The sequence below is a fragment of the Phaethon aethereus genome (genome assembly GCF_964289735.1).
Source record: "Phaethon aethereus genome assembly, chromosome: 1".
Classification (NCBI taxonomy): domain Eukaryota; kingdom Metazoa; phylum Chordata; class Aves; order Phaethontiformes; family Phaethontidae; genus Phaethon; species Phaethon aethereus.
This window is the reverse complement of record NC_138575.1, coordinates 90042007-90068476: the sequence shown is the minus strand read 5'-3', so window position 1 is coordinate 90068476 and position 26470 is coordinate 90042007. Positions and strand designations below refer to the sequence as shown.

Sequence of the window (26470 nt, the reverse complement as noted above, 5' to 3'; positions counted from 1 at the left end):
CCTCCTTATTTGATAGTTTTTAACATCCAGTTTGCAGAACTTAAAATGACAGTGGAAAAACACCTCTCTGAAGTTTCTGCAGAGATTTTTCCTCATGAAAGGAGGAATTTCAGTGAGGACTGCAAGATGACTTCTTCATTTTAGTTATTTTTTTTAAACTAATTGTCTGGAAGATGCCTTTGGAATCGCTTTCTTTTTCAGGCCCAAGCAATATGAGTAAACTGAAAAATTATGTAATGTGTGGTAGAACTATCATGTTTCAAAAACAGTCATATGGTCTGCATACAGACTTTTTAAAAAGAGTAGAGTGAAAACAATACATGTTAAAAAACTAAAACATAAGGTTGCAAAAATTAGTATCAAGTCTATATTTTTAAAGTACATTAAGCTGCTTCCAAAGGAAAAAAAAAAGATTTCATATGTTCATCATACAAAAATGTATAATATAGAAGTCAGTTCATTTCAAATACTCTAGTATATCTCTCTGATTTGTTCATATAAATATAAATATCAGTGTATAATATTTGTGAAACTAAACTGTTAAAATTTAGGTTGTGTTTGAAGTCTACTTTATGTCCAGGACAGATATTTTCTCAAAATTCTACCATAGCTTATTAAGTGACCTTTTATAACAAAGTAAGGTTTGTAATTAAAATTGAAAGACAAAACAAATTTGCCTGTTGATGAAAGTATTATTCTCCTGTGCCAAAAGTTGTGTATGTGAATATTATGAAACTTTCTTAATAATCTGATTGTTCCCTGTGCATATCTTTTCTTCCTGCCCTTATATTCCCCGTTTCAGTAACACTTCTCTTTTTCCCTTGTGTATCCACATTTTCCATGTTTTTTCTCTGTTGTGTGTTTTTTCTCTATTTTCTCCACCAATACCGATCTCCTCCTTCTCCTCTGCTCAGGTGCATTGCTGCTGGTGAAGATAATAAGCTCATAAGAAATACCCTGCTGAGCCAAACCAATGGTCCATATCACCCAGCAGTCAGTCTCTGACAGTGGCAATAGAATATGTCATTTAGGAGGAGTAATGTTAGATCACTTTCTGCAGTCCATTCCATTTCTAATGTCCCATCATCCACCATCACTGGATTGGAGATGTCAGAGAGTGTATCCTTAGCCAGTCCTTTTAGAATCCATTTATCAATAATGTCCATGAATTTGTCTAATGCTTTTGAACCGGCTGATGCTGTCAGCCTTCCCAACCTCCTCTGGTGGCAAGTTTCAGAAGTTCATTACCTGTTGTGTAAAGAAGTATTTTCTTTTCTTTCTGTCTTAAACTAATCTTTATTTGGTATGAGTGGCTCTGTGGTTTTGCCGAGTAACAGTTCCACATTTAGCTTACCCACAAGAGAGTGGGTAAGAGATGTAAATCTCAGTCATATCCCCCCACAGCCTTCTCCTCTCTGAACTGAAGTTGCAGCACTTTTAGTCTTTCCTGATAAGGCCGCTGTCCATCACCTTAAGCATTAGTTGCCTTCCCTGTATCACTTGTGACTTGACTAATTCTTCAGATGTGAAGAGTAGGGCTGCATACTATACTCAAGGAATGGGCTGACAGAAGCTTTATATAGCAGCACGGTTATGCCCTGTGTGTTATTCTTTATATTCTTCCTGATGTCCAACATTACTTGTTTTTTTGGGTTGCTGCATTAAACCAAAGACTTCACAGGAATGTCAACCATGCCCACAAAATCACTTCCCCGAGTTGTAAATGCTAGTTCCATATTCAGCATTGTGTAAGCCTAGGTAAGACTTTTTTTTCCCTCTCTCTCTAGATGCCTTATCTTATGTCTATCCACACTGAAGCTCATTTATCACCTTCATGCCCACTTCCTCAGGCTATGGAGGTCTTTCAGGAATTGATCACCATCACTGCTGAATTTCACTATCCAAAGGAGCTTACTATCAGCTATGAGCTTGGAGATTTCAGTGTTCACTGCCTCTTATAGATCATTAAAGATGATGAATAAAATTGGTCCAAGCAGCCATCCATGGAGTACCTTACTTCCGAGTTTTCTCCATGCTAAAAATCCATTAAAGCCTATCCTTTGTTTCCTGTTATCTAGCTTTCAGTCCACAAAAAACTTCTGTCCCCTGACAACTTTGTTTCTATAATAACGTTGCTGTGGAATGTTATTAGAACACTTTTGGAGAACTTACATATATTCATATCCCCTTTATTTACCTGCATGCTGGCAGCTTCATAGGATTAGAGAAAACTAGTCAGGCAAGATTTCCCACTGTGGAAACTCTGCTGGCTTCTTCAGGTAATCTTTATTCACGTGCTCTGTTAGTCTTTACTGTACCATCTTGATGGGCACAGAAATCAGCCTTCCCAGTTTGTAGCTCTAGAGTTCCTTTTGTAGATGGCTTTTCCATATGACTGTTTCTAGTTTTTAGGTGCAGAGAGACACAGAGTAAAAGAACTATCTATGGGTATCTTTATCTAAGGAGCGGGGGAGGGAGGAAAGGTAGTTTTTAGAATATCCTGTGAACACACCCTGGTTCTTAATGTAAGGTAAGAGCTAAATGGGATCCATGGCTTGGGTTTGACGTTTTGGAAAGTTTTAGCTAGCTGGGATTTTTGCAAAAAATATTCCTTTGAAAAATGAAAAGTTAACTAATAAAAGGCTATCCTTCCTGTATAATTCTTCTTAGGTTGGAAGCCTACTAATATCTTGTCCTCTTTCTATCTTTCCTGAGCAGGGAGCAGTCTTACCAATCAGATTCCAGGCACAGAAGCCTATAAATGAGGGATGTCATAGTTTTACAGCAATTATAATGCATGGCAGCTCATCTTCATAATCAGCCTTTTTACCATTACAACCTTAGTGAAAGCTGTAATCATTGACACTTCTTAATTTTCTACACAGCTGAGTAAGAGGCTATATAGTTTTCAGTCAACACTTCATCCTCTATTCCATAAACCAATAAATCACTTGCTTCAATGAGACTTTGCATGTGGCGTGTTGGTCACAATTTGAAAGTAGGTTCTACATCCTGTGTCACAGGCTTAGACTACATAGTTCAATTTTAACAAATAGACATTTTTTCATTCACTTCGGCAAATCAGTTTTGCTGTCAGATGTTACACAAAACAGCGTAACTGTAAAATATTAGTAGAAGAGTTACAAATTTTACGTTTGTGCGTATCAGCAGGAACAGTTTTGACTATAAACCCTGTTACCTAATTGATATAATTTAAAAATTAGTTTAGTCCTGTATTGTCTGGAGTTATTTAGAGAATATAGAAATCACTTTGAAAAAATGGTGACTTTGCACTCTAATATAAAGTACCATAGAACAAAAGTTACAAAAAAATCTTATACTGAAAAATTGCATTATACACCATGTGAACATTTATACTTTTCTTTTTACAGCTAGTGAAATATATCATGGTGTCTTAGTAAGGGATTGTTGTTACATTTTGTACAGCATATTAAAATGTTCATTGGTAGTGTATTGGCAAGCCCAAGTTATCAATTTCCTATGTTCATTACAGTAAGTTGGTTGTGAAAAGTTTACTTAAATTATATATACATGCAATTCACCATAAGAATAATTGCTTAAAATTATTTAGAAGAGAATAACAAAGCTGAAGATGTCCCTGCTCAGTTGGACTAGATGACCTTTAAAGGTCCCTTCCAACACGAAGATTCTATGATTCTATGATCAAAGATTTATGATGAAACTGTAGCTGCATTTCTAATTTTTCTGTTTCAAATAAATTATTTCAAATATTGCGCATAAACTGTATGTCCTGCGGAGCACAGAGTGCCTCTAGAGACAGCACGCCAAAAAAGGAGACATAAAAGACAGCGGGATAAGTGGAGAAAAGCAATCCTGGCTCCATCTGCTGTCTGCTTTTGCTCTTTCTGCCTGTCCCCCCCACTCCCCCCCCCCCGCCCTTTTTTTTGGCACCTTCTTTCCATTTGGGGTAGATAGGTCCTATATTTCTTTGAACACAGACTGATGTTTTAGGCTACTTATTTTTTGTCTGCTTTTGCCTGCTATTGAGATACTTCAATTTTGGGGAAAAAAAAATCTACTTTGTTTTTCCATTTTCTGCTCACCATTGATAGTTTTGGTCAATGTTTTTCCTACTAGACACAGCTCAGATTAAGTAGAAACACACATTTTTTTGTCACCTGAGGATCAAGTTAATTTTGTGGCCTTCCCCAGTTCTTCACCCGTACTAATAAATGCTGTAAGGAAGCCCAGGCACAGTTCTAGAATCATTACTCATTCTTACACATATGCTCACACTAGCTTTGTCAACGCGCAATTGAAAAATCTACTTCAAGTGCTAGCTTTTCATGTTGATTTTGCTCGCGCTCCTTGAAAATAGAAGGGTTGTTGGACCAAGGCTGAGGAGAAGAGTCTGGGGTCTGAAGCGTTACAGCTTGTCCCTGTTCTTCTGTTGAATAGGCTTGATCTTCAGAATCACTTCTGAAGCTGCTCTAATTTGTGCCAAAATCTCAATCGTAAAGACATCTTTTTCTGCCTTAACTGTGTACAGTATAACTTGGCTCTCCTTCTTCAAACTATTCTTGTCCTTTATTTAAAGTCCTAATAAATATAAATATTTTACTTGAAAACTGTCACTTACTTGGAGGTTCAATAGACTTCAGCCATTTTTTTTTAATTCTACAAATGGCAGAATTTTGTAATCACAAGAACTTTCCGACTAGAAGTAGTGTAAATACATCTAAAATTTGGAAAATGGCTGCAAAACAGAAATAACACTTTTGAGTCAATTCTAGAGTTCAAGAACTTTTATTGACTATGACTCTGAAAAGATGTACATCACTGTGCTTCTAAAACTGTTCTGTCTCAATAACAGGACCCAATTAAAATTTGCAAATGAAAAATCTGACTTGACTGTAGTTTACAAAATACTGAAAATACAAAACAGATGCTAAATATATAGACAAGAATGAAAATAAGTCTTTAAAAATATTGATTGTTACATACTTAGATCTAAAAAGTAGTACTGAAAGCTCCAGTTGTAGCTAAACATCAGAAAAACTGTGACTGGGATTGCTAGAAATTAAAACTTTGTTATAGAGAGGATTTACAAAATGTAATAATAAAAAAGATCATTTGTGAAATATATGTTTTTTTCATATAGGAAAGAACATTTATTCACAAGACTAGAAAGAGCTCAAATATAACAGAAAGTTAGTAATGCAGTTAGGGCAAACATTCAACACAATAGTAAATACTACAATCCGTAATTCCTGATGTTTTTGTGACATGAGAGGTAAAACCATTTTTATATTATATAAGTCTAGTTCCAGCTTAGATGTTGGAATAAAAAAATTTTATATTTGAGTAACCCTACCACTTGAGAAAATTAGAAGGTTAATGGAAAAAAACCAAAATCACAAAGCAAACCAAACCAGAAACAGAGTCGTGGAGATCTTGGATAAATGTCAACATTAACATGGGAAATGAGTTACTTTTCTACAACTTACTGAAGTACCATATGGTTCTGGATATCTGCAGTCTAGAAACTAGTACTTAGACATTCTTTTAAAAGACATGCCTTATCAGCAATAATTAAAATGTGAGATGAGTAAGGTTTTTTTTAAGGAAGTGGTTATCTGCTGAAAAACATGCATTTGGTTGTTCCCAAACTGCTTGTGAATGTCAGTTCAAGTGTTTCCAGCTGTAATGGAAGACTTGGAGTGGTACAGCTGTAGAAATTATCAGCTGCCTTTTGCTCAACAGGTCGGCAGTTAAGGAATCCCTTTTGTTGAAGTTGTTCCATAGCGACTGCCGAATGCTTCGGCAGACACAGTTCATGAACAAGATAACGTCAAGGAAGAGGAAAAAAAAAAAGTCTTAAAAAGTTAGATTTCATTCAGTTCAAAGCACTTCCTCTCCAGTCCCAACCATATACTAAAAAGAGTCAATCCCAGTGTTCCAATATTATATTATATTAAATTCTATAAGATATTATTTGTTACCCAATTTTTGGTAAGCAGTCACACGCACAAAATTAATTACAGCTCATTTGTGTATTTGTACAGTCTAGTCTAGTTCTTTTCAACCTTTTTCTTATGTTACAGTTCTCCCTTATCAGATTCTTCCTCATAAGTATCAGGCAGGTCATATTGGTCATAACCTTCAGTTTAAGATGACTTAAAATATTATTTGAGGCAGCCTTCAAATGCAAGTATGTGTTGTGTCATGCTCAGTTCATTTATTCCCCAAGGTATCTCTGCAAAAATTAGAATTAAAAGCATAGTATTATAGATAAAGGTTAAGAAAGGATGAGTGGTTCAGTTGCTCATTTGCAGAACATCTTCTCTGGCATCCTTATTTTTGAAATTGGTATTAAGGATTTTTACCTCGTAGATTCAATTCAGTTTATTGGTTTATTGGATGTCTTCCCCTGGACACGTTCCATTTCTTTCTGCTGAAGCTGTTCTGTTGAGGCTGAGGTTATTTGTGACAGTGTTTTAAAAGCATATTATGTGTCTCTTTTTTCAATTTACAGTTCAGCTGCCTTGCATATTGAGGCTTTCTTTAAGTATACCATATAAGCAATATGTTTTATATTGGCATATGCTTTGCAAGCTACTTTGTTACAACAAAACCATTTAAAATATTACTGAGTAAAAAGCATATCTAGAAATTGGCATGAGTGAAATTCACCTCTGTATTCAAAATAGTGTATCTTTTAAAATACTTTTCTTGAAATGCATTGCAAATACTACAACATACAGCAAAATATAGATTCTTTTCCTGTATGCATAACATAAAACATACATGCTGTTATCTGTGGTTACAATTCAGTCACTTTGCTCATTTGTTCTGTTTCAGACGGTTCGCCATGGTTTTCCTTATTTACCCACTGCCTTAGCTTTTGACCCAGTTCAGAAAGTTCTGGCAATTGGAACAAGAACAGGAGCCATACGAATGTATCCTTTCTCATTCAGAATTTACACCATTTCTATGTATTTGCAAAACAGTGATGTGAATCACCTCCTACAAGCACTCAGGTAAGGTTACAGTTTATGTTGTTATGTTCTGCTTCATTTTGCTTTACTTATATGGACTGGAAAAGGATGTGCTGTTGAGGAATATTACCGTTAGGTCTTTAACTTGTCCAAAGAATTTTTTTAATCAAGTTTTTGGCATATGGTTTTGCATATATTGGTTAATATAAAGCAGAAATAATTTTTGTTTGTCAGCATGAAAAGTAGAGGCTCTTCAGTATGTAAAGGTAGACTACAAGGTGGTAATGAGCAAGTTGTGAATGTTGTGCTAGCAATAAATAAATTCATTGCTGCAATGCAGCTAGCCAACTGTAGACATCTTCACTGTAGATATCTATGTATGAGATACTGTTTAGACCTTTCCAAGTGATTGGTGGGAAATACGTGATTTTAGGGCAGATTTGATCTCTTCCTGGAGGACAATATGAGACACTCTAAAAGTGCCTGTTTCTCTTGATTAATTATAAAGGTACGCCAGTGCCAGCAGTTTATGTATATTCTTATACAGAAGGGTTTTTAAGTTAGAAGTCTACACAGAATAAATTTAATATAAATGTAATGAAAATTTGAAAACTTTGATACAATAAAAAAATCTGAGGAGAATATTCAAATGTGATGTATTTCAAAATGTTTCTCTGCATAATTTTCTTAATTTGTCATGGTTCAAATGTATTCCAGTTTGGTAAAAATACTATAAAGGGAGGAAAAAAAGAAGAAAGAATATTACAGGAAGGTTTAAAAGTTACAGGGTATGGAAGTAATAATATTTTTTACAACCTTTTGGTAGCTAAGTAAATTCTGTGTTAAAAGTAGGGGACAATGCTGTATAAAATACCAGTCTAATGTTTCTGGTTCTTTTGCTAACATTGTTCCCAAGGTAACTATGAACCTAATGGACCCAAAGGCAGGATACAAAGTAAAGAAAAATCTGCTCCTGGAGAACCAGTCTGTTCTTCATGTAACGTGACTAAAACTTTGTTTCCTTCATTTTTGAGTGCTCTTGTTCTGAACAGTTGCATTTTTCATAAACCTTGTTTTCTATCTGATCCAGAACTTTTCACAAGACTCAGCTAAACCTCCAGTTATGCAACATGCTTTGCTTTGATAGTTCTACTCTTAATATTTACCTATATGAAGTAGATTGAATACATTCTGTTCAATTACAAGGAGGAAAATCCCCCAATTTGCACTTCTGGGAAAGTGAAAGTCTAGTAGTCATACTTTCTTCTTTTGGGAGGTATGCAAGGTTAGAAAGCTGGAGTTTTGTCTCTGGAAACTTCATTGATACCTTCTGTGAGTGGGGATATTGGGAATTTCATGGGTAATGTAGATGTAGGAAGAAGACCTTGCAGAAGACTGACTCCCAAGCTCACCTCCTCTTTCCATCTCAGCAACCTGGCTTTTGTAGGAGCAGTGCTGTTCCTCGCTAGGCATCCTGTACCTTTATCGATCCCTCCTTTAAGAAAACTGAAGGTACAGTGCCTGAATTAATACAGGCTCATGTGGAATTAAGGTAAATCTGCATGTCCCCTGCCACAGGAATGGGACATGCAGTGGAAAATTAGCTATATCCCTAACCTCATATAAAACTCATATATATGGAAATGGATTATAAAAGGTGAGAGGAAGAAGGGAGAAGAGTATTTTTCAAAGCACCCTTCCCTTTAATATCTCTTCTCCAGTTTTGCTAGCAAACCCCTATCTCATTCACAGAAAATTTTCTACCAGTTCTAGTATGTGAATCAAACATGAGCATCAAGATTAGCAGGGAATTTTTTTTTTTTTTTTTTTTTAAGAGATCTCATCTCATACCATAAATGCTTCTCAGCTTCGGTGCACAGAGCCTGGTTTGCTTAATTGAGCACTAAGTTGATGGAAGCTGTGCTTTGAAGACGGAGGGTGCCATAAAACGAATTACTTATTTATTCATTTTAACTAAGGCTTCTGCACTTGGCTCTCAAAGGTTCACAGAACATGTTACATAAAAAGCCTAGTTGTGGACTAATAACTTTGTATTTGTACGCAAGGCTGAACAGTCATCAGTCAAACAGGGCCTGTGACCACACACGGAACACCACTCATTTAAGCCAGCCTTGCTGCAGCCATTTGTAGTTGTTGAAATCAGGCAATAAAATTCAAGCCAAGATGTAACAGATTTAGTGTTACATCTGAAAATACAATTCATAATGGAATTTTTTAAGCAAACTGAAAAAAGTATAGATTTTAATGGCTTGGAGTCTTCCACAGTATCCTGTAAAAATAGTTGTTAACAGAGCCACACAATTTCATTCTGCCGTGAAAATGTTAGGTAACAGAAAGGGAGAATTTGTTAGACACATATATTGTCTTTGGCTGGTGCTTGTGAACAGTACTGTGGATGGAGTGAAAGGACAGACTATTTGGCTACCGTCAAATACACTCAATTACTTATTTGCTTATTTATTGGTAGCACTAAAAGTGCCTAGTTTGGATCAGACTCTCTTGTGCTGGGCAGCACAAAGGCATAGCAAGACAGAATTTATGATTAGTATTCATGTATAGCACAAGTTTTCCTGTGACCAGTGTAAGTCACATAACAGTATTGTTGCCTCCCTGACTTTCTTTCTAGAAGATTCACAAAGTATTGGTATTTCTACTGGTCACAAGTTAACCAGTCTCAAAAGACAAGCTGTTTCCAAAGAAAATGAACTGTGTACCTCTGTGTTGGGAATTAATGTTTAACATCACGCCTTCAAGTGATCATTTCGAATGATCCAGCAGCAAGTACTGAAATTGACTGTGCTCAACTGGCCTGAAACAGCGTAGATTATTCATAAGTTGCCGTTAGAGTACAGAGATAAATGAAAGTCCATTTTGATAGGAGAGTCAATTTGTCTCCTCCCAGATTTCTTTTCAGGTTGCTTTAGATGCAACTGCTATAGCTTCTATAGCAATGGGAGTTGCTGTTGCTATGCTCTACTGATCCTAGCAGTCTCTGTGGGATTCTCAAGGAACGTCAAACAACAATGTAGGTTTTACCTACACTGATGACTGCTGGGTACTAGGTCCTCATAGGGACAGCTATGCTCCAGCAACAAATGAGAGTGCGCTGCAAATCATCGATGAAGGAGTATCTTCCTATTACCAGTACAAGCTAACAAAATCTGCAAATAAAGGGCAAAAACCCAACTCCTGAAACAATTGCTATGCCATCTGGTCATTCTTTTCCTTTGTCCTAAACACAGCAAATTTTCTTTCCCTTGTGAGGACTCTATTCCTATTTAAAGCCCGTTCTCAGCTGCCATACCTTTGATCATTGCTCAGTCATTGCTTGATTACCACTCTTCCTGGGCTATCCTTGCTTCAGGCAAACACGTTCAGATGAAGAGGGGCTATGAAATTGAATTTCTTTTCTTATCGTCTCCATATTCTTCTTCTCTAGTCCCAGTCTGGAGAACCTTCTGACATTACACACAATAAAACAAAGTGTGCAGTCTCTGATTACTATCAGAGAAGGTTCCGTATCAACATTCAAGGGGGGGAGAAGTTAAGAGGCTTGGTCAGACTTAAGTCTCTTCCTCATTTCAGAGGAAAAAGAGAAGTCTGGGTGTTTGTCACATTCTTGATCTGAATAAATAGATTAAAATCAGTGTTGTTAGCAATGATTACTCCATTGTCAGATCTGAAGAAGTGGCATGTTGCTCTCAGGTTTTAGGATGCATATTTCTATATTGTCATTTATTCAGCTCACAATGCTTTTAAAAATTCGTTATAGGTACTTTCTGGAGTCACTGAGTCCTTTCCTTTGGACTTTTTTTCACCACATCAAAAATATGCCTAGCCAGTACAGATACCTACTTCAAATATATAAAACAGAGCATCTACATATTTTTATATTGAGCTGCTGATTATTTGGTGATCAGCTGCACAAGAAATTCTGAAAGAGACTCTTCTATAGCTATTATCATCTTTACTTGTTAAGAAGCGAGAGAAAGTTTGTCTTAAAGCCAGTGCAAAGAAAACAACTTACTCGGTCCAGAATGGCCTCCACACCACTGAAAGCTTATCCATCATTAAACAGACTTAAATTAGTAATATGTCATTGGACATGTTTTAGTGTTGTCATTAATACATATTCTTTAAACTTACAGGCTTCATCTTGTCATGGATGCAGGTTATGGGGTATGCAAATCTTCATTTTCACTGTTTGTTGCTTGAGCAAAAAAGTAAGCCACTCGCAACCCATGCAAGGCCTTTCTAATAGACATAGCAACTTGCTTTATCCCAATGTTATCAGACAATATAATAGCCATTTTACACCTAAGCAAACAAAATTATTCTGACTCATTAGCACATGAAAGTGGAAGTGATGCACTGCACCCACCTTTTCTTAGCTGCATGGTCCTGACACTTGCCTTGCTCTGACTCTGGTACTCATCAGATATTTCTGTAAGCAATCTAATTCACTAACCTGGCAAAATACTATTTTTTTTGTTGTTGTTGTGTTGCTTTTTTTGCTAGATTAGTGAACTGAATTATCTGGTGCTTACATCTGGTGCTAGTCAGAATGATGCATGAGGAAGCTGGAAGGAGCGACTAGTTGGGACTGGACAGAGAGGGAAATAGAGGAGAAATAGAAATTTTGGCAGTTAAGGAGCAGCTTATTAGCTTGACTTTTCTTACTATGTGAAACTGCATCACAGAAATTCAGCTATGGCAGAATGCAGTTGTCTATAAAATTTGCTACAAAATGCAGAAGTAGCCTTTCAGGTCTGAGTGGTATGGAAGGTAGCCTATCATTTACTTACATTTAAAAAATCTTCTTCATGTAAAGCCATTTTCAAATCACAAAAATTCTACAGGCTCTGCTCAAGACAGATTCTGCTTTTGTATCATATTTGGAATAATTTTTCTGGCCTGTTTCATGTGTTTCTTCCCATGCTTTAATAGCAAGGATGATTTTTGAATGTCAAATACAGTACAGCAATGCTTATTTTAATAGGTACATTTTGTGAAAAACAAGACATGGCTTCAAGAAGGCAAATAGCATCCTGGCTTGTATCAGAAATATTGTGGCCAACAGGAGTAGGGAAGTGATTGTCCCCCTGTACTTGGCACTAGTGAGCCCACACCTCAAGTACTGTGTTCGGTTTTTGGGCCCCTCACTACAAGAAGGACATTGAGGTGCTGGAGCGTGTCCAGAGAAGGGCAACGAAGCTGGTGAGGGGTCTGGAGCACAAGTCTTAGGAGGAGCCGCTGAGGGAACTGGGGTTGTTCAGTCTGGAGAAGTATTTAAAAGACGTGTAGATGTGGCGCTTAGGGACACGGTTTAGTGGTGGATGTGATAGTGATAAGTTGACAGTTAGACTCAATGATCTTAAGGGTCTTTTCCAACCTAAATGATTCTATGATTCTATAATATTATCTCAGTTCTTTCTATGAAACAGCCAATAATCATATATTTGATTCCAGAGTTACTACCCCAAGGGGAAGGTAAAATCTAAAGCTAAGATCGCCCTATTGAACAGCATGGATCCTCAGCAGCTGATGTGCACAAAGAGACCGTGTTACCAGGAGGTAAAACTGAGGCTGTTTTTGTGCTCTAGAAAAAAATCAGGCAAAGAAAACAAATAGCACTAATTAAATCATCGCCTGCAGAGTTCTGAGAAGGGATGGAATTTTACAGTAGTTAAAGAGAGCGTGGTAAAGAATGTTTGACATCAGGTTGGATGTACTTTAAAAGAAGAGAAGAGAATATAACCTGAGGTTTTGGTCTGTGAGAAGGGCGGCATAACATCTAAATATAAAGTGTGACAGATTTACTCTCCTTGGATCTGCTGTCTCTTAATCTAAACAAGGTTTCGGTAGATCTGTATCCTTAAAATAAGCCAACTGTGTTCTATGCTGTTTACTCTATGTGATTTATTGGGCAGATGGAATGGGGGAAGCACAGACAAGATCATTAAACCAGAGTTCTGTTATTTGACTTGGAAGAATCATTGATGTATTTCATCTTTATCTCATTGTGGAATATATTTGAGATTTTTCGAGAGCACTTGAGTGATTCAGGAACACAAACCTCACTGAGAGTCAGTAGTCCTAACATAAATTCTTTTAAAAATCCCCTTGGGAATCAACACATGCATATATGTATTTTTATATGCATAGATACCTAAATAGGTTATTACAGAAATAAATTTGTTGTAAATCTACAAGAAAAAAATATTATGAAAGATGTTAAAATAGTAAAATTTACCTGTATGATTAAATCTGACAGAACAAGAGTTTGGGGAATTTTAAATCTATACTGAGATTACTATGCATCTGGTTACGTGTGCACTCATATATATATACGTATTAGGTCTCTGCATATATGCATAAATTTGGGTCTGTTGGCCTCCCAAGCCTTTTTCATGCTTTTTAAGTAAACAAGCTAAATATGTTACAGTTAAATGTACTGAGCTTCCTTCACTTTCAATTGGTGTTTATCCAGGAGATAAAAATGGAGTCTGACAACTGCAAACAAATTTACTAAGAAAAAATAGATTTTCATATATTTGCAGATGCACATAAAAATGGCATACAGGTAGATGGAACTGGCAGCATTTTAATTGGAGCTGATGACTCCATTTATAATCACTATCTGGGAAAAAATGCGTTCTGGATGTTTATTTCAAGAGTCTTATTGATTAAAAAAACCCAAACTTACTGTGATATTGAAATGATGACTAGTTGTGATAGTCAACCATTTCAAAGTGATATGTCTTAATTAGACCTCGTGTGAGCTTTACAGCTTTCCCTACTGTTTTGTTCAAAACTTTCTGCCATCAACAGAAGTGTTGTCATGCATAGGAAGTAATGCACATCAATTTACCCTCCTTTCCAGTCTGCTAATTATCTTTTTTACACAAATATACATGACCTGAGTTTGGCATACATCCTCAAAACACAGAAATTTGTAGCCATGCTGTGCACTTAGTTATTCTGACTCTTTTCTTCTTTTGCTTTTATCTGGTGAATACTCCTCATGGGAGAGAGAAATTTGCACCAAATATCTTAGGAAAACTACTATCTAGCAAAAAAGCAGATCCAAAGTACATAGGTACATACATATGTTGGGATTCTTTTTGTGTTGTGAGGAGAGACCTATTTCTGTCTAGCTACAGACACTTACTCAATTTAAATTCTTAAAGTTAGGTGCCTTTCTTTCACAGAAGATGCTCTATATGGAGGGAGGCCATGGACAAAGGGGAGCTGTGAAGGGTCATATCAAATGCTTGTTATGAGGTAGAAAGGCTACAATGACTGAATAATTGTCTTCACATGAACAATACCAATGTAGATGTTTGGAAGTTTCCTGAACCAAAGAGATCCAGTTTTGAGGATTTTCTGCAGCAAGGAGCATGAACCATATGTTGGTCATTCCATATGAGGTGGGACAGAAATAGTTACACACTATTTCATCCAAAAGCTTAGGTATAGGTGTAGGACAAATGTGTAGTTTTTCCTGAGGTCTGAAAAATGGGGAGATGGACAAAACAGAAACTATGATCTTATTCAGGAGAGGGAGAGGGAAAGGTTTCCCTGAAGAGCTGCTTTTCCCTCATCCATGGCCAGCTCAGTCCCTCTTTCCCGAACTGTGACCTAGTTTTGCTCCAATACTCATAGTCCTTACACTTCTATTCCTCAGCCCTGACCTGCCTTTTCTTAGTGGCAGCAAACAAGCAATATTCTTTCAATCTCCATCCTCCTCCTGACCTGTGCAAAGCAGCCTCTGAATGACATATTTTTCTAAGGAAACTGTTCAAGTCAAGAACCAAGGTGTTTCCTGAGTGCTTCAGATGTAGCACTGAAAGCTATACATGAGTACAGAAGGAAGAATCAAAAAAGAGCATCACTGGAGAAACAAGCTTGTCCAAAAGAGATTGTGGATCAAGAGCTACCAGAAAGTGAATAGCTGAAGCAGCCAAGTCTTAGGGAGCATCAAAGAATGTAAATATAGCATGAATTTCCTCATCCAGAAGGAATGCAGGGAGGTGAAATGACCTAGACATTTTGGAAGCTTATTCCTTTTTAGTGTTTGGGTGAAGGAGGTCAAAAGGTAGTTTAGAAATTTGGATGTAGAAGTCATCACCACCTAAGCCCATTTCCACCAACCCACTCAATCACCTTACTGGATTCAGTAAGTTCACAGCGCTCCTCAATAAGCTTGCAAAGTAGCATGCACAGGACTACCATCCTCAGTGCCTGGATCATTTGCAGAATGTGGGAGGTAGTGCTTCAAAAAGAACTGTTCCTTACTATTCCTGTCTGATTGGAAAGGCTGCCCTAAGTCCTTGCAGAGGTTTTACAAGGGATGGCAGGCACCTGTGATTTGGAGAGAACTGGGAACATTAACCTCCAATCGCTTACATAACCCCTTGCACTCAGACAAGCAGACTTTTGACTTCATGCCTACATTTCTTAAGGGCCAGTCAAACCAGAAATGGACTCCATCATTCTCAAGGCATATTCTTGTGACCCCCCAGTGTGGAGATTATGCAGCATCTGTCCTGGTGTAGACAAGCATCCAAACAGTGTTAAAGATCCTGTCCTCTAAGGCATTAGTCTTCATCAGCTCCTAGGCCAGAATTAGGTAAGGCACAGACATCATGACTTCTGGTGAAGCCTGTTAAGATGCTTAAAAGTCTACAATAGTGGGCCTTGAAGACTTGCCTAGCATGAGGTGGTAGTTCATGAGGTTTAGGTAGTTATAGCAATCCTGAGTTGTGCATTAAATGGAAACGTGGCTTCCATGAGCTGGCTCTTCCCTTCAGAGTTAAGGAACTGAAAGAGATCAAAGAGTTGGATGATTTTGTTGGTATCTCCTGCTATTGCTACTTGAAGGAAGATAGTTTGCAGGATGATATCTGAGGCAATCAATATTACCGCTGGTGATACCTACTCTTTGCAAATTGGTTACTAACTAAAAAATAAGACTTGGAGTTTGCAAGGCTCCACAGGGTGATTGACACTCTTGAAAACAGTCATGGACTTCTGAAACTATATGAAAGGATGATGAAGTCATGGTACTAGCTTACGGCAGAGGGGCTCTACAATTCTGCTCCACATCTGAAAGTTTTGCATCAGCTGCTGATCATTTCACATCCAGGGGACAACGCTATCCCACAAATCCAAGCTTGTTTTCTGGGACCAGAACCTCCAGTCAATTGTACACAAAGCAATCATGGTGGCAGAGACTCCCAAAATGTCATTCTGCCTATCTTCTTCCACAGAAAAGGAGGTCTAGGAGGATGGGCTTACTGAAATATGCTTCCAACATAGCTTCTGCAGATGCAGAATTAAATTGCATTGCTCTGCCGAAGCACCTCACAGAGTATATCATCCAAACTTGTACTGGGGAGGTAAGCCAGGAAGCAGGTACCAAGTGTGCTGCTCTGAAATGTTACAAGCAGGAGCAAGAAAATTAGAAATCAGAAAGACCTTATCTGGGTGGTGGTTGCATGTGCAATCACATGGACAATGAAGGGCTAATGTTATCTGTGAGAGAGACACTGGAGGCAAGTGTGGTATCCCTAGATAGCCTGGAACTAAGTAAGCAAAGGTTCGTGGGATAAGTCCCTCTCAGACTAATGTTCAAACCAGATGTCAAGTTTGAATGAAAACCCCTGAAACAAACTGAAAATGTGAGAAGTCTCAACACAAACTTCTGCTCCTATTATAATGTAGATATGACCAACGTTCCTGAAGATTTTTTGTGGAAGGAGCCATGAATGATGCAAGGAGGTGAGTCTTATCTACCTATTTTCAATTAAGATCCACTTTATCAGCATGAATATCTTTCCTAAGGAGATACGTAAATTTTCAGTTGCTGATCAGTGCTGATCCTCTCGCCACATAGTAAACAACCAATATTGGTATCACATTCTGTAATGTCATATACAGGTGCCAGATTTATCAGTCGCCTCTTAAAGTGGTGGAAGAAACTGAAACAAAGTCAGACAGGAAGCATGTCTTCAGTGTGAAATATCAGGAAAGCAACGTTATTTATGAAGCACATGGGTAGATTTATCTTTTCATTTGATATTTTTGGGAACATCAGTGTGTCTTTTTTAATGGGTTAAGTGCCTCGGAGGTGATAATACGGTGGGAGAGATAACTAAAAATAGGAAGATAACCAACAACGATGTGCAGAAAGCTACTAGTTTTCTCTTGGCAAGGTGAATCCTTTATGGTTAGTCAGTGCTGACTAAAACTTAACCAGCAGAAGATAATGGAAGTGTATAGCCACAGCAGCTGGAAACATGGCAAAAGACACACGTTATTCTGCTGAAGAATGTACCTTTCAAATTTTTGCTCTAGACCCACAGCGTAAGGGAATGCAAATTATGTCTGTGCCAGGCTTCTGAATTATGCCCCGTGTTGTTACAGCAATGCCCGGGCACCTCTTCTGATTTTGTGTTCATACGAAAAGATCAGTACAATAAAACCATCTATAACAACTAGTTTAAAGATGAACTATAATAAGCAAAGTACACGTTATTTAAGGAATTGTCTATCTTGCATTGTGCTAACGTCATCCTGAAGTACTTGTAAGCCAAAGCCAACACTTAGCAAGCCAGCTCTCAGTGGTGCTGGGTTTCGATAAGAGAGGAGTCCTCTATATTCTGTTCTCTTACTCTATGAATGTTTCCTTTACAGGCATGCTGCATTAGGTGTTACATCCCAGATTTTGCAGTTACAGTCTTTCCTTGATTGCTTCTTGTGGTGGGTTGACCTGGCCAGCAGCTGAGCAGCACACAGCTACCCACTCACTCCCCCCAGCAGGGTGGGGAGAGAACTGGAAAAGCAAAAGCGAGAAAACTCATGAGTTCAGATGGAGATAGTTTAGTACGTGAAGCAAAGGTGTGCCTGCAAGCAAAGCAAAATAAGGTATTCGTTGACTCCTTCCCATAAGCACGCTAACACCCCATAAGTGTCAAGCCACTTCCTGGAAAGCGGGGCCTCGGGACACGGAGCACTTAGTTACTTGGGAAGACAAACGCTGTATCCACAAATGTTGCCGCTTCCTTCTTTCCCTGAGCATCGTGCTGAGCATGATGTTGTATGGTATGGAATACCCCTTTGGTCACTTTTATCAGCTGTCCTGGCTGTGTCCCCTCCCAAATTCTTGTGTACCCCCAACCTACTGACTGCAGGGGCAGAGTGGGTGAAACAGAAACACGCCGTGCTGTGCGAGCAAATCAACACCGTTTTGGTCACGTACCCCAAAGGCTACGCCATACAGGCTGCCATGAAGAAAATGAGCTCCATTCCAGCCAGACTCAGCACACTTTTTGAAAATTCTGCAGTACTCTCTGTTTGAAGAGTTGTGGTTTTAAAACAACGATGACGGGAAATCTAGTGATCTTAACGTGCTTTCATTGCAAAACTGCTGACTTGAGCAGAAGCAGGATTTCACAATCTTCTCTCTAATTATTGATAGTAACTGTGCTTTCTAGTAAACGGTATCTGGGATTTTTTCATTTTACTAAATAGATATTAGCCAGCCTCTGAGTATATTTAGGTGTTGCTATTCAAAATTAGCTCTAAAAAAGCTCATAGGTAACACAGGAAGGAAATATTGGCATTTGATTTTATTGTACCGTGGTTGATTTCTGGGTTTTTTGGTGTGATTGCTCCAAGAAAGCTAAAGCCCTAATCACCCATTACACTGATAGATTTTAAGCAGTTACAGCAGGTGCATTGTAAATTTTAAGACCTTTAGAGGAATTTGAGTTTCTGTTTTGTTATTTAGCTGTATTTTCTACAATGCAAAAATTGATAGCTCTATGGCATTCTATTTACATATTTCAACTGCTTCAGTAAATAAGTAAGGATTGGCTGAATTACAAGGTCTGATCTGAGACTCACAAATTTCAAATACACTTTGCTTTTATTATGAGATAAATCAGTGTGATGTGTGGTAGAATTATACTAATATTTGAGTGAATTCATGTGGTAGGCATGTACATTAATAACTTTACTCAACTATATAGTCCTTTGGAAGCCTATAATTAGAATTTACAATCTAGTCTTATATAATTATAGTCTTAAATAAGTATCTTTAATTGTTTTTTTCCTTATTATTTGTATCATGTAAGTTCATAGGTTCAAATTATTTCTTTATTTCAGATGTGGCTAGTTATTTGCCCCAGTTCCCATTAGATCATAACAGTAGTGCTTTCTGTTACACAACACTTTTATTAACCTTAATTTGTGGAGTTTGAGAGATTTCACTTTACGTTAAATGCTTAGAGCTAACAAGTGGCTAACACAATACATCAATACTTTATCTATTGAGGAACTTGATTTAAAATATGTGATTTGGTTAGGGGAAGAGTCTTATATTCCTTCTACAGATGTCATACGTGCTAATCAGTAGATTATTGGCATAGCTTTGATGACAAATCATTTTATCTTATTAGCCAAATTCATGAGAGGAATATAATTTTGAAACCCAAGAATGCAGTCTCTTAGATAAAAATTAAATTAAAACTTAATGTTGAATTTGGCCATTTTTAAACAGAAAATTAAGTAAGTGCTAGCGTGAAAAGTGTTTAGGTGCTATTCATGAAACCAAGCAAGGAAGGTAATGTTTATTTCTCTGTAGTGTATTGATAAGAGGTTCCTGGAAGGTAAGAGTAACTTCAGGATGATGCAGAGAAGAGATTCTTTACCTATGCCTTATTCTACTGTGGAAAGTAACCTAACTGCCAGTCCATAAATAGGGCGTAAGTAGCACTGTCTATCTGTCCTCGTTTTTGAGAGGTAACCAACAGGTATGAATTGAGCCACTAAACTTCTAATAAATTATAAGATGTTGTGGTTTAGCCCCAGACAGCAATTAAGCACCACACAGCCACTCGCTCACTCCCCCCCCCCCCTCCCCGTGGGAGGGGGAAGAGAATCAGAAAAATCTCGTGAGTTGAGATAAAAACAGTTTAATAGGACAGCAAGAGAGGAGGAAACAACAACAACGATGATGATGATGGTAATAATAATAATAATAACAACACTGACAAAGGAATGTACAAGAACGAGTGATGCCCAAGGCAGCAATTGCTCACCACCCGGCGATTGATAGCCCGTCCCCGAGCAGCGATTCCCTCCCCCCAGCTAACTCCAGTTTAAGTACTGGGCATGACATTATATGGTAGGGAATATCCCTTTGGCCAGCCTGGGTCAGCTGTCCTGGCCGTGCCCCCTCCCAGCTTCTTGTGAACCTCCTCACTGGCAGAGCATGGGAAGCTGAAAAGTCCTTGACTTAGTACACGCACTGCAGCTACTTAGCCACAACTAAAAGCTTCAGTGTGTTATCAATGTTATTCTCATACCAACTCCAAAGCACAGCACTATACCAGCTATCGGGAAGAAAAAAACATCCCAGATGAAACCAGGACAGTTGTACATGTCAACATTTTTCCCCAATATTTTCCAGCCAAAACAGTTTGACAAATTCACCTTTCTTTCACATTTTCATTTTATCCTGTTCTTCCTCGTCCTCTGCAACGTTTGAGCAATTTCTCATGTTACTTATTCATTAAGACTGCAGAATATTTTCTTTGCATTATGCTAATGTTATGGACTACTTGTTTGTTCTCTGATTTCTGTTTAGTGAGGGTTGTTTATCTTCTCATTCAAGGTGTGAGAGATTTTGTTTATTTACTCCCTGAAGGAACCAAGTCATCCAATTTACGTGTGAGATAGTTTTGTTATGAAATAATGTGAGCACTTGAGAGATTTGCGTATACACTCTTAGTGATACATCTGCTTACGTGGAGAACTTAAGAAGTTAAGGGAGGGAATTTTAAAAAAACACTATGTGGAGATAACAGCACATGAAGCCTGAAGACCTGAACCAAGTACATTGCTTTACTTATAACAACAACCCCACTGAAATCTGTAATATCAAAACCGCACTGGAGTGCCTGAGCAAGATTTAAGTGGAATTCAGGCATCTGAAGCTGAACTTCTGAACATCTCAGTTTTCTAACCTGGGAAATGCCCAGCCTCTTCAGATGCCTTAAGTGTTGTTTGTGTAGACACCCACAAGTGCCTTAGTTTTAAGAGGGCCAAGTGGCTCAGCATCTGTCTTATCTACAGCATTAATAAGATTAATCAACTAGACGCTTCTCCACCGGCCTCTGTTAAAGGATTAAGGTCTGGCAGACCTTCTCAAAGCAAGTGTACAAGATCAGACTGAATGTAAAATGCAGTGGTGGATGCTACTTCTAAGAGTTTGTGCTCATCCTATACCCACTGACTTGTACTGTGGATGTACTGACTTGAGATACAGGAGTGTCAGTTCAATTTTCTCAGCAAAAAGTTTAAACTTACACATCCCATTACACACAACAACATTTTTACTACCAGACCATATATACCTGTGAGGCATTTTTCACCTTAAAGTGTTCCACTTTGCAGGAAAAGCAAGCACAACCGTGTCTTTATAGGTTAATGATTTAGTCACGTAACTTAAAGTAGGAATCTTGCACTCCAGTCTCTGCTCAAGGACTGTTTATAAATTTTATTTTGAACGGTGATTAGATGCAATAATTATAACATCTAAAGTTATTCTCATTTTTGTAGATCATGTTGTCTTAGCAAGACAGATTGAATATCTAATTCATAATAGCTTCATGTGTTTGTTTCGTACAAGATTTTCATAAAAGAATACTTTACACTGGAAGATGAAATGGTACCCATTAGATTTGGTAGTGCCAAAGTACCTCTTAGATTCAGAGCTGCCTTTCTGGGCCCATACTCTTCTCTTTAGCGAATGTCTTTATTTTGTATTAACAAATCATTGGATAGCATGAACAGGTTATAGTAGGACTGGAACCCAAGAGCTCTCCGTTGCAGGTGAAAACCTACTAGCCATGATTTCTTGTCCCATCTCTCTTAATTAATGAGTCTTTCCTTTTCCGCCAAACCTCTACGTCTTGCCCTTCTGAACTGAAAGAATCAAGAGTTACTGTAGTTCCAAGAAGGGTCTGGTCAGGACATTGTGCTCATAGCACTTTTCTTTTAAGCAGAGTACCTGTTCATTTTTATTTCCGCATTGTTTTTAGATGCAAGAAATGCTGAACTGTTAATGGGGCAGGTTTTGCATGCTTTGTAACTACACCTTTTCATTCATACAAGAAGATGTCTGATGGATAGAGTCACCTGCAGACTTTGAATTGTCTAAACAGAATTTTTGGAGATTAATTTTTGATCTTTAACAAGGCCTGAGACTTGCCTTTTCAAGTCCTTTGGCTTTTAATAAATAGAGCCTTTAACTTGGTTCCTGCTGTTCATATCTGTAAAATGGAAAAGCTTCCACCAGTGTCAGGAATTAATAGAAGTACAGTACAACAAGGTCTGCACATTCAATTAATTCATTTTCCATTAGTCCTGCATCAGTTCTGTCCCCACACCTCTCCAGCTTTGCTTCTGCTGCTGTCAGGATTCTTCACCAACCTTATGCTTCTGGGCCTGATGAGGAAGAGCTGTATCAGGGTCCATGTCTCTACTTTGACATGCTGTGCGCTATAGAGAAAGGAAGAAGCAGACATTCTACTTGGAGGAAATGAGGACAGCAAAATGAAATGCAGCCTCTTTGAACACCTGCATTCTTTGTATTTGTTTTCCCATATATCATGAGAAGAAAAAGAGAAAATTTTGGTGTTTTCCTGAAACAGTCTAGGTGGTTGCCTGCTCCCAAAGTAGAGGAATCAAAGCATCTGCTTCATTCCCCTGGCATGTCTGAAACTTATGAGAGAGACTGAAAGTTTTTCTGTTGTTCCTAGAGGGGTATCAGGTACAGTTAAATTTATTTGTGAGGGGAAAAGCTACCAAAACTGCTGCTGCTGATTCCATTAATACTGATGAATGGTTTAAAGATCTCTTCTACTTCACTAGTTGAGAATAGGACCCTGAAAGTTGGCAACTGAGAAACCATAAAAGCCCTCTTCCAGCAGTTCTGATAATGTGATGCAGTTTCTAACAGCACAGGTGAAACTTGTGAATAATGGAGACTGTCAGAAAGAAGGTTCACAGTCTGTGAGCTTGGTGTCATCTTTGGTATCCTGAAACAATACTTCCACTGGTGCCTAATAGTTGTCTGGCTACTGGTTTGTCTTTAAGCGCAGCTATATGAGGTTCGTGCTGTAGACCTGTGTAAACAGATCTCTGAGTTTGCAAGGATAAGGAATCAGTAGTTAAGTAAGGATATGTTATCTGTCTTCAGTTCTGATATTTCCCATATTTAAAACATCACCTGTGTGATCATCAGCTCTTAGTTTTACAAGGTCTGTGCTTGGACAGAGGACAAGCAATGAAAGACTCTTACCTTGTGGTTTAGAGCGCCAACCCAGGGTAAATATATTGCACTTTGGACTCTTTAATATGATGTTGTCATCACGGTCATAATTAATACAAAATGGGATAGCAAATCAAGGTTTTACATGCAAATTTAACTCTTGCAGTTGATAATCTTTTTGAATTCTTGGCTTCTATATACAGTCTTTAATATTCCTTTAACACTTCAGTGGGATCATATTATAATTCTCTACGGACTAGAGTTAGTTCTGCACTAGTGTAGGAATCATAACTTATTTTCTTCATTTAAATGCTTTTAAAACGTAAGTGCAAATATTGAATTAATAGTTATGTGAAATTAGCTGAATTTCAGAAAAAAAAATTATATAAAGTAGCACTCACATAAAATCTGAATTAGAAATAGCCAAACCTATTAAAACCATCACTTTATTTGCCTTCTCATTAGCCGCTTCACATTCCTAATTAAAACTATAATTGGTTATCATCCTGCTTGCTAGAGATACCTTTAGAGTCCAAGTTTCAATTCAATATTTCTCATTTTTGCTTTCTCTTATTTTTCCTTAGCAGGGAGTAGAAAGAACTAATATTGTCTATAATTCCAGTAATGATTATAAGGGAAAGTCTGTCAGTATGCCATGAAGCTATGAATGGCTATTATGAATGAGGTTAAGCATGGTTTCAAAGACACAGAAGGTCGAGTTTAATCTGCCCATGCTGCTGCTTGTGAAATAATTAAGTATCTTGGATGATACCAAAAAAAGCTTACCTAAACTAATTAGTTCGGGAATTTGATACTAAGTATTTTCAAGCTGCATGAAGAATCAGCAGAACCTTTGGGGAGGAGCAGACTTGTGCAAGTGTCTTTCACTTAAAAAATAGTAGGAAAACCATTGAGTTCTCACTTACAAACTTTCTTAAATGCATATTTAGAAAATTTCATCAACCAACTACAGGACCAATGGCGAAATTATCAAGTGCTATTTAAGTGAGTATTTTTATACTGTCCATGGAAATGCTGCTGTCTTTTTTTATTTAGTTCTAGGCAATCTATGGTTATATAATCATAGAACGTATGCCCTGCAGCTTTGTTGTCATTGCTCATTGCAATTATTATTCAGACATGATTCTGAAAACTACACTCCCTGACAAAGTGTCCCTCCCCATCTTTCTTAGAAGCCACTGGTAAGTACTGGAAGGTCACTATAACATCTCACTGGAGCCTGCTCTTCTCCAGGTTGAACAACCCCAGCTCTCTCAGCCTGTCCTCACAGGGGAGATGCTCCACCCCCCTGATCATTTTTGGGGCCCTCCTCTGGTCCCGCTCCAACAGATCCATGTCTTTCCCGTGCTGAGGGCTTCAGAGGTGGATGCAGGACTCCAGGTGGGGTCTCACCAGAGCAGAGCAGAGGGGCAGAATCACCTCCCTTGACCTGCTGGCCACGCTGCTTTGGATGCAGCCCATGATACATTTGGCCTGCTGGGCTGCAAGTGCACATTTTATCCAGTAGTACCCCCGAGTCCTTCTCCACAGGGCTGCTCTCAATCCACTCGTCACTCAGCCTGTATCCATGTCTGGGATTGTGCGGGACCTTACACCTGGCCGTGTTGAACTTCATGAGGTTAGCACAGGCCCACCTCCCTAGCCTGTCAAGGTCCCTCTGGATGGCCTCCCTTCTCTCTAGAGTATCATCAACCACACCACTCAGCTTGGTGTCATCTGCAAACTTGCTGAGAGTGCACTCAGTCCCACTGTCCCCAGCAAAGAAGTTAAATAAAGCTGGTCCCCGTACGGACCCCTGAGGGACACCACTCATCACTGGTCTCCATCTGGATCCTTTAACAATACACTTAAAAGCTGAATCAATGAAATAATAATTATTTTTTAATATTCTTGTTTGATTGATTCCTTTAACCCTGGGTAACCCAGGAGATTCTTCAGGTCTTGTTGTAGGTGTTATTGTTTTGTAAGCTTGCCATTTACAATGTGATCGAAACATTTCACATTTGTTTTTTTTCCTTTACTGCTCTTAATACTCTGTACACTAGTACAAATCTAGAGCAACTCTTCTGAGTTGAATGTGGTTGTTCCAGATCGATGTTGTACTTTCCACTGCCACATAGCTTGACGACATTTCCCCCCAGGTTTTATTCTCCTCATTAAAAGAAAATAAAATCTTTGAACAAGAACATGTATTTGCTTTTTATGATAATGAGCAAAGAGTTGTATTAAAAATTGGCTTTGCAGGAAGAAGTTTGGACCATTAGCCCAGCTACTGTTCTTATAATCATGAAATCTCCATTGTAAATACTTTCTTCTACCTTCTGCAGGGAGAATAGCATCCATATTGGTTCCATCATGTTTAATAGGTAACATAGCCTTTACGTGAAGTGAATTTGGGCTTCCAGGGACTTTTAAAATTAGGAAGATCTTTCTTATTAACCATTGCCTATGGGTGTAACACCAAGCAAAGTGCAAGGAATCATATAGTCCTGCTGGATGTCAGTCAGTTTTTTTAAATAAGGATGTGTAAACACTCTTGAAAAGCATTGCATGTAAAGGAGGACAGAATTAATTAGTTTTTAATGCTTCTATTCTGCATTTGCAGGTTTGCACTGATCAAATAGATCAGTTCTAAATCAGTATTTTATAATCCGTGCCAATATGAATTAAAACTGCAAAAAGCAACACTACAGAATGAGGAAAAAGCAGTATCTCTTAGGGAGACCTTTAATCACCGAGTATCAAAATTATTAAAATGGATATTGGTAGAGCTATCCCAGTTCTGATGATGATGAAACTGAGGCATAGAGTGGTAAAGTGATTTGACCCAGTCTTTAATGAGAGACGGGCAAAGAGCATAGATTCTTTGGTTTCTAGGCTGGCACGTTAGCCACAAGCTGTTTAATTCAGTGGCATTTAACCTGAAAACTTGTGTGCATGTTTCTGATGATACTCTTATGTGTTGTCTTCCAGATCATAAGGAATTCAGGATTGATTCCCTTACTCTTTTGCATTGTGCTGCTGTAACAGCAGCCTAACAGTGTTAAGCACATCGTATGCCTTATTTTCCCCTTATACTTTACTATTGCTGAGGCTTGATCCATAG

The 26470-nt window shown here is 38.1% G+C and overlaps 1 protein-coding gene across 2 annotated transcripts in view; it reads left to right on the top strand.

Annotated features, from left to right (window-relative positions):
- Window positions 1–26470, top strand: part of STXBP5L (syntaxin binding protein 5L) — a gene marked incomplete at its 3' end in the record, with an annotated part of 212603 nt that overhangs the window by 11922 nt on the left and 174211 nt on the right. For both annotated transcript variants that reach the window (XM_082013863.1, XM_082013862.1), the window contains exon 2: window positions 6844–6941. In XM_082013863.1, the coding sequence (XP_081869989.1) occupies window positions 6844–6941 (98 nt within the window). The remainder of the gene's footprint in view (window positions 1–6843; window positions 6942–26470) is intronic.